Source organism: Physcomitrium patens, chromosome 6 (genome assembly GCF_059467195.1).
Source record: "Physcomitrium patens ecotype Gransden chromosome 6, ASM5946719v1, whole genome shotgun sequence".
Taxonomy (NCBI): domain Eukaryota; kingdom Viridiplantae; phylum Streptophyta; class Bryopsida; order Funariales; family Funariaceae; genus Physcomitrium; species Physcomitrium patens.
In genome coordinates this window covers 13,115,432-13,124,761 of record NC_143415.1, presented here as the reverse complement: position 1 = coordinate 13,124,761, position 9,330 = coordinate 13,115,432, and the positions used below count along the sequence as shown (strand labels likewise).

Below are 9,330 nucleotides of genomic sequence, written 5' to 3'. Positions count from 1 at the left end.
AATTTGAATTTTAAAATTTATTAATACGATTTTTTTTAAAAATAACATTAAAACAATGTTAAAGGTAATGATATTTTTTAAAATATTTTTCAATATATATATATATATATATATATATATATGTATGAAAACTGACATCTCATTATATATTATGAGAAGTAAATAAAACACCAATTTGTTTCCAAAGAAAATTATGTATTTATTTGAGTTTTTTTATCTTAAATAAATATTTTATGGATTTTGAACATGGTAATCCATTTAATTTAGGATAAATTTTAATTTGAACCACTCAAAACTGAAATTGACCCACATGTCTTCACTCTATTCCCACATTACTTAGGACTTCCCACTCCATCATCAATCCCTCAATTTTGCACTTGGTGATGAACTAATTTTGCAAGGGAGTGAGGAGAGTAGGGAATGGGATTTGTGGGGAGCATTGTAATAGAGCAACTTAAAATTATTTAAAAAAAAAAAAAAAAAAAAAAAAAAGTAAATGAAAATAAAATTTGAGTGTGAAGGGTTAGATGAACATCCACTACAAACATCTACCCACAAGACATCCTCTTTGGATACAATCTTAAAACCTATCTCATCTCACCCAATATCATGGATCATGGGCAAAACATCAAATACACAAATAGAAACAGAACAAGTTAGGTGGGATATATCAGACATCCTATATATATAAAATAAAATATAGGACGATTGAGACAATGATGGAAACTCTTACAACAATAAGAAGACAGTGGGAAAAGTTCCATTTTCTGACAAGCATTATTTATGATGTATTGAGAGCGTTATCCATCGTATTATTCTTGTTTCATGCTTTTGCTGTGGGATCCAAAATTGTCATGACCTAAGTTGGGCTCCTTCTACAATTCTATGCAGTTGTGGTGCTTTTGTTTTGTTGTGGTGATGTCATGAGGGCAGGCTGCTGCCACTCTTATTGTGTGTCTGTATGTACTCCCATTTTGGGATTGGCATTGACACTGACCACTGCTCCATTCTCTTCTGTCCTTGTGGCCTGCATCCTAGAAATAGTGAATGAATGAATGAGTGGATGGGTAGGATGGAGGGAGGGAGGGAGGGATGAATGAATGAATGGGGGAAGAAAGGGGAAAAATAAAATAAAAACAAATTATACACGTAAGTTATTTTTAAAATAGCAAAGGGAACTTTTTTGGTGAGTTTTGGACACTGTATGTGCTGTAAAGTGGAAAGAAAACTTGTGAAAAAATGCAACTTTTTGAATTTTGGATTTTAATAATTGTTGTATGTCACCACATTTTTTGTTGGTATCGCCACAATCTTTTATCCATCACATGTCTCTTTTTTTCAATATCTTTTAAACCATTTGATTGAAGCTAATTTTTTTTATTGAAATATAAAATAATAATAATAATAATAATAATAATAAAACTATAATAGGTAGTGGATTGTGGTGGCAATGTCCTTAATTCTTTTATTTTCTATAAAGAATTCAAATGTATAAGTAGGTTACATATTTTGATTACAATTGAAGAAATTCCATCAAATTGTGGCTAAAACATTTTCAATTATGAGCATTATACATTATACTCACATGTACATTGAAATGTCAAATATATTTGAAGTGGATTTTTTTTTGTCATCGACTCAAATAAGTCTTAAAACTTCATGTTCAATGATTAGTTAAAACACAAAAATTCATGAAATGGTTTATTGATCTTCAGTTGTTTTTTATGATTGTATAACAACACAAATTTTGAATAAAAACATTATAACAGTAACTGAATTTAGTATCTTTTATTATTTTTTAATGTTATAATACCAAATATTTACAAAATATATATTGTAAAAATATATGTATTGGCTAGTATAAACAGAAAAGAAAACATTTAGGTCACATTTATTCTTATCAATCTGTCCTTGAAGTTTCGTTGAGATTGTTGTTGTTGAAAGTCATTGTGCTTTTTCAATTGAAACCAATTTCAATAAACTTAAAGACAGTATTATGCTTTACTTTAATTCTTACCAATATGAATGACAAGAACTTTTCTAATAATATTATTCTACTTTTAAGAATAACATACACAAGGATGTCATCTTTATTACAATGGCAATTAGTGTTTACTATTCCTGGATATTTCAAACATCAGGATTATATTAGCAGTCAAAATGTGTGGTAAAGAAGTATATTACAATATACATGCCAAAGCAGTTGTAGGCACATAATACATTTACACAAATGCATCATGTTCATTATCACTTAAAAGAACAGCTTCAAAGCCTTTGAAACATACTAAACGGTACATAAACTGTGAAAGACACATAACTTGAAAGACCTGACTTTATTTGTTCAAAAGCCCTGAATTCATGCCAAAAACCATATTGACAGCAAAAACTAATAACAATAACAATAACAGTAAACCATTGAAAACACAGAAACAATAACTCCAAAGACCTAACAGTACAAGAAGTTTTATGGAAACCGACAGGAGAAGTTAAATATATACACACACACACACACACACATACATATATACACACACACATATATATATATATATATATATGTAAATAATGAAAAAGTGGGGAGCAGGAAAAGCACGAAAATCGAGGAGCAAGAATAAGCAGGAGAGCAGTATTAACAGCAATGCAGACAAAATGCTAGAAACATGTTTTAGAATGACAGAAAAGGCTTAGCACTCGTCACACACCGAAAACTGGTGGCCCATTATGGTCGGAGTTGAGGCCAGGCAAGTTATTGGGAGATGAGCCGAACCGAGCCTGGAAGTGCACATGGTTCGGAACCACATCTTTTATGATTCTGCAACAGAACTCTAGATATGGACTTTGTGGGGAGGATTTATGACATGCCGATCTTATTGTCAGTATCGCCGACTCAGAGCTGCTCCTGTCGTCACGCGCTGTTTGTGCCTCAGACGACGTGTTTTTCCTCCACCGAGGCACGAGTGGGGATCAGTTTGACTCCTTCACCATGACTAGTCGTCGTTGGTCAGACAGTAGCTGTGAGCCTACGCAGATCCTTTCTCACAACCTCCCTGGACTCCAATCTGATGGACTGTTCAGATCACAATTCAGCCTCCCTGTGGTGTCACCGAGATCGTAACCACTCTGGGTAATATGCACTGTGTTAGTCTATCATCTCACTCCGACGGCAGCTCTGTTGTTTTTGCAGGCTGGTCTCGAACTGGTGTCTGTGAGCTTGGCAGTTGTGATTCTTAGCTCGGTCAGGGGCGCGCTAGTTGCTGGTTCAGTTGTTTTTGTTGTTGTTGCTGCGTGATGGGGTCCGCTGTTGATTAGTTTGGGTTGTTGAGGATTTCTTTCGCAGAGGCTACCTAGAGAAGCTGTCTACCTGGAAGTGGGTTCTGCTCCAGGTAGACTATCGAAATGCACCGCAACACAGTCTACGGCCACGACGAGTGGAGAAGGCATAAGTCTTCGTGGCGCCATGCCCGGCACGTTATCTCCATAGCGGCGTCGGGTGTGATCGCTGCGCTTGGCCCGCCTGTTCTATTGAGCACCATTACTGCGGTTTTCGTCACAGTGATCAACCACGGCGTACAACACATGCTGGTCGCTAGCTGGGTGCCTTACCTCAAAGTGTCCCCTATACCCTTCACTTTCATTTCGCCAGTTCTAGCCTTCCTTCTTGTCTTCCGCACCAACTCTTCCTATCAGCGCTTCGACGAGGCTCGGAAAGTTTGGGGTTCCAACGTAAACAGGTGCAGAGACTTGGCAAGACAAGCTTTGTCGTGGATTAAAAATCCAGAAGATGCCGCCAGATTGGAGTGTTTATTGCGCTTTCTGAAAGCTTATCCATATTATCTAAAGCTCCATTTGACTCAAGAGGGTCCGAGTTCTAGCACGACTAGTGAGATCAAAGATATACTGAAGGACGAAGAGTTCCACAAGGTCTCGCTGGTACAAAATCAACCCATCTATGTGCTGCAAGTGATTTCGGAGATTATTAGCCAGTGTCATATTCCAAACTGGGAGAAGATCTGTATGGACGCCAATCTGACTCAGTTCCATGATAATGTGGGTGCATGTGAGAGGATATTCAAAACACCCATTCCCATTGCTTACACAAGAATGACATCTCGAATGTTGATCATGTGGCACTTGGCGTTACCGTATGGTCTGTGGAATGATTGTAGATGGTTGACAATTCCTGCCACTTTTATGAGCAGTGCTGCATTGTTTTACATTGAGCAGGTCGGGGTTGTAATAGAAGAGCCTTTCTGCATTTTGGCACTGGATTCTATCTGCGGCGGGATCAGGTCGGCAATTGACATGTTCCGTGCAACACGCGAGGACGTTTTCCTACTGACAGAGAGTATTCGCTCGGAGCACCCGAAGAAAACTGATACTACCAAGAATCTGGAGCAGATAATAGAAATGGAGTCTATGGATTCTGATCCCCTGGAAGAGACGTCCAAAGAAGATGAAGTGATGCTTGGTTTGGGCAGGTCTAAGTCTTATAAGTCTTACAGCGGAAGAAAGTTCTTCGACAAATCAAGATCTCATTCTCATTCCACAACTAGCCTTTATGGGGACTTGAATGTTGGTTTCTCGAAGTTGAAGTCTGTAAGTTGAATGATGGTTGGCAGGGTGTTGAGTGAACGTGAATGACAAGCAAACGTGTCCGACTCTACGCAGACAAAGTATTTTTCAAATCTGCCAAAAGTAAGACTAGGGTCGCATGAGGTTAAGTCACAAAAGTAAACCTCATAAGTCATTCAGAAGCCTTGCATGTTCACTGAGGTAGTGTGAGACCAAAGCGATGTAAGTGAGGAACTGTTAAGAATAGGCATAACAGTCAAGAGGCAAAAATGAGCTGAGGACAAAGTGAGACTTGTTAGAGTGGAACATAGGGAGTTTTCCAGGCATTTTACTAAGTTTATACTCGAAGCAGCACTATAAATATCATCTCCTTGCAAATCAAGATTCGAATACTTGAGCTTGAAAACCTTAACCACCAAGTATTCATATCTTTACACTGTAAACTTTCCTGCACATAAATTTAAAGGAGCTACAATAATTTCACGGGAAAAGTGTGAGCATGTTCCCAACACGTCTGTGATTGGGCTTTTTGATTTAGTCTGAAGATGAGGAAATACTCTTTACACAACGAGCAGATACCTAGTAACAAGACACTGTCTGCAGTGAAATTGATAACGATGATTACTGCTGTAGTTAAGCCGGTGAAGTATAAGTAAACCATGATGCAATTGTTCACCAGACGTGAACGAGTATTTCCTATGCCGTTGATGTCAAACACGTAGTTTTAAAATACACGTACTTTTACCCCTACACAGACTCAGAATTGCGAAAGAGGATAGAGCAGCAACTAGTCCGAGTCACCGTCTCATTAATCGGCTTCTTTCTCTCTTTCTAAAACGTTCTAGCATAATCTCATCGGTGGCAGCTTGCCTTCTGTTACCTAAATCCAATTTCTCGCTGTTAGAACCAATCGGATCACCTCGCCCTGCTCCTCCACCTCTCCCCTTATCTTTAAAGGGTTCAGGATGTTCTGCTCAATAAAAATTTACATGAACAAGAGGTCATGAAGATTTTCCATGGTAAATTAAATGAGCTTGCAGGTGCAAAGAAAGGAAACTGATCCATAAAAACCCTAAAGCATAAATTCAGTTAAGGAAAATTTAATTACAATCCTTTGTGTCTGAATTCGCTTACCACTTCGGAGTTTCTCAGCATACTCCCGACCACGTTGGAAGTAATCAGCGCTGTAACTAGCTGGTATGCTGGACTGGGTTCTGCCACGACCAACAAATGGACGCTTATCTTGCAGTTGCTTCTTAGCAGCTTCTGTTTCTTCAATGTTTTTAAGCTTATACCTGTACAAAGTGCAGCATTAGGGGTTGTTACAGGACTCGCAAATACACAAGTAGAAGTACTAGTTCTGATCTAAAACATATAACTTAACTTTTTCCATCACAAAATTGTCAAAGTAGCTCACTCTATAGGCAGCTGCACTTCGGCAATACCAGTTGTCCATTGTGTGGAGCTTTCCTCAGCATTTCTTCTTCGCACCTAGAGGGTTCAAACAATCAAACAGGTCACAAAAGCAACATCCGTAGAACATCGCGTTTTAATAACAGTATGCAGTTGAAATGTACAATATCGAAAGCCGCATCATATGTACCAGAGTGCGACACATAAGAAAATAAAACTCAAAAAAAGAAAAGTTGCCTCACAAAGCTTTTGCTATCAAGTACACACCTTAAGATGCTCAGGTATAACATAAAGGTCATCCTCAGGGGGTTTCGATTCCTCTTCTACTACACCCAACTCTCTTCCCCTCTTCTTTGCCATCTCCTGTTCAATATACTTCAACCTGTCACGATTTTAGTCGGGGTAAGTCCCCATATAAATTAGAGAAGCATTAAGCAACCAGGGCGCATTCACTCCATAGCATAGCACGGCAAACTGATATGATTGTGTCTAAAGACGATTCAAGATTTTCCTTCTTTGGTTTTTACTCTTTAAGCAGAATTTCAACCAAAAAAATTATATTACACCTAACAGAGACAAAATGCGCATGAGGTGTTACAACGACAATGATGGACTCACATATTAGGGTCTTCAATGGTCACAGCGGTTTCTTGAGCAAATGTGTCTTGCAGCACTTGCTCTTCTTTCTCACCCTCACCCTCGCCCTTGTCCGCAACTTTGGGATTCAACCCTCCGAGAGATTGACCAAGCTGATTGGCCACTACTCCATTCCTTCGTTCCCTCTGCTTTTGCAAAAACTTCACCTCCTCCAACGTGGACCTGCAGAATTTTCCAACAACAACCGATGAATTTCAACAAACATCTAAAACACACACCCCCACGGTTACGACCCCATTCAACAGAAGGCATTCATGACGAACGGCCCAAGCATATGTGCAAAACCTCGTCAGAGCTTCTATAAACAAACCCCATGTGATGAGTTCTATACCTGATTTCCTCGTCATCGTCGGACTGCTCCCCTGCTTCAGGAGCGTTACGCTTACGGAACCGCTTACCATTGGCCCCCATGTTGTAAAACCAGACAAAACTTCACCAAAACCCTCGAGGTCTAGCTCTTCAGCCCCATCTCCACAATCACGATCATTCACTACACCCCATCTTCACCACAAACGGAGACCAAACAAGAAGAAATACCAGCAGGTTCCTTCACCCTGTCAAGTGTGGGGCTTCGAAACCCTAAAACTCCACACACACCCTTGAAGTTCCACCGCCACCCAAAAATGTCTCCAGTCACATGCTAACATTCACAACATCCAAGCGGATTGCTGAAAATTGCTCAACACGACATGTGCTGCACTTGCCCGCGCGAAGCCGAACATCCACACCCGAAGCTCTGGGTGATGCAGGAGCCCAGCCTCCGCTCAACAATCTCAGCCAAGCCCATGCCGACGATAACCACACCTCGGAACGAACGTGGACGTAAGCCTGGACGACTTGACGACGAGCTCATTTCGTCGACGATTTGTGATAATCTCGTCAACTGACCGGTGCGAACACCAGTTTCAGTGAACTCGACGTTACTGAGGGGAACGGATTTCCACTTTTGGAAGTTTCAGTCCTGTTTTGTGTTTTCACTACAAATCAAATAATCTATGTTCACAATGTCAGTAATCTATGTTCACTATATATTAAGTTTAAATTCAATTTTTAATACTACAGAAGAATAAATTGTAGGTGTATTGAAAATAACAAAACTATAGTGCATATATAAAAAATTCTATTGTATGCAAAAAGTACAAATCTAAATAAACTTACAAAGACAATAATGTATTTAAAAGAATATATATATATATATGTTAGATAGAAAAATATACACACAATAGAAAACATCAAATTATTTTATTAAAAAAAATTAAAAATGCTTACAATAAATCTATTAAAATAAATGGCTTGCTTTTGATTGTCCTTTCATATGTAATTAATGAGATAATATTAAGGGTACAAAGACAAAGAACCAAAGTATCAAAAAATAATAGAGGATAAAAATACTAGATTAGACATAAGATTATTTTTTAAAATATAAAATATAAAATAAAAAATAAATCTAAGAATCAAACAATATTTGGATTGTTTTAAAACTTGTGTTGCCAAGATTAAGGAATCTATTATCTTATCCTTTTAATTAAACTATTAAAAATTTGATCTTATAGAAACTTCCAAGGAGGTTCAAAGTGTTATAGGATGATTCTAAAAATAATGAATAAATAAAAAGAAAAAATAAAATAAATTTAAAACAAAAATAAAATTCATTAAAATGTCTAGAGGACTAAAGAATGCCCCAAATGGTTGTAAACATCAATTAATGCTTCTAAAAGACTATGGAAGATTCTTAGAAACTTCTACACTTTTATGGGAGGTTTTAGAAAACTTTATAGTTTTTCAAAGATCAACAAACATTAATATGAATATATAAAAGGTTCAAAAAAACTTAAGAAGATTCTTAAGGCTATAGCTTAAAGAATGTTGTAATAAAAAAATACATATATATATATATATATATATATATAATAACTAAAATACTTCAAATAATAATTTAAATAATATGTTTTTTTATCAAAAAAATTATAATAAGAATAAAATTTATAATTATATGATTTTTTAATTATACAATTTAAGACCTTAAAATATATTTAAAGTAAATATTTGATTAATTTTTATTTATAAACACTCTTGAAATAAAATAAATATGTACTATATTTTTATTGTATAGATTTTTATGTTTAAAGGCTAAATAAATAAATAAAATCATTAAAAAATTTATATTTGAATTTAGATTTATTAAGATATTAAGAAAAAATAATCAATTAATAAAAAAATAGTACATTTGAAGTTTTTCAAATATTATGAATGGATAATAATTCTAAAAAACTACTAGGTGAATACTCCTCTTTTATTATGTTGACACCTCCCTCTATTCCTAAGCTACACCAAGAATATACCATGGCTATAAGTTTTTCAAAAACCTACACACTAGCAAGGCTAAAAGGTACAAAAATAACAACAAAAATTAACAAGAACCTACAATATAGAAATATTAATGATATAAAAGCTAAACAAAGAAGTGTGTCAACATAGTGGTTCTGATAAGTAGACACCCTTCTTTGATTGTTTGTTTTATTTACTTTGATTAGCTTTTGTATCGCTAATGTTTATATGTTGTGGATTATTATTATTATTATCATTTTATTTTTATTTTTTTATACCTTTTAGCCTCATTTGTACATAGCTTGTTGAAAAGCTTATAACAATGGTGTATTGTTGGTCTCGCTTGGGGGGAGGGAGGAT

General features: G+C 36.3%; 2 protein-coding genes across 4 annotated transcripts; one reads left to right on the top strand and one right to left on the bottom strand.

The window, feature by feature from the left end:
• Nucleotides 1–2,716: 2,716 nt before the first annotated feature.
• LOC112283752 (voltage-dependent chloride channel 2, chloroplastic) lies at nt 2,717–5,063 on the top strand. 3 transcript variants are annotated; one of them, XM_090251323.1, is made up of 3 exons: nt 2,988–3,124; nt 3,338–3,930; nt 4,225–5,063. In XM_090251323.1, the coding sequence occupies exons 2-3, from the start codon at nt 3,397–3,399 to the stop codon at nt 4,603–4,605; spliced, it is 915 nt and encodes a 304-aa protein (XP_090107449.1). In that variant the 5' UTR covers nt 2,988–3,124; nt 3,338–3,396; the 3' UTR covers nt 4,606–5,063. The 3 variants fall into 3 exon arrangements, with proteins under 3 accessions (XP_024378617.1, XP_090107449.1, XP_024378615.1); XM_024522849.3 differs by having other exon boundaries at nt 2,717–3,930; XM_024522847.3 differs by having other exon boundaries at nt 3,338–5,063.
• Nucleotides 5,051–7,395, bottom strand: LOC112283753 (protein COP1 SUPPRESSOR 2). The gene is made up of 6 exons (XM_024522850.3): nt 6,974–7,395; nt 6,604–6,804; nt 6,253–6,367; nt 5,990–6,063; nt 5,707–5,867; nt 5,051–5,542 (listed from the first exon to the last, which is right to left on the bottom strand). Exons 1-6 carry the CDS (start codon nt 7,051–7,053, stop codon nt 5,370–5,372), a joined length of 804 nt encoding a protein of 267 aa, XP_024378618.1. The 5' UTR covers nt 7,054–7,395; the 3' UTR covers nt 5,051–5,369.
• Between the last annotated feature and the right edge of the window lie 1,935 nt (nt 7,396–9,330).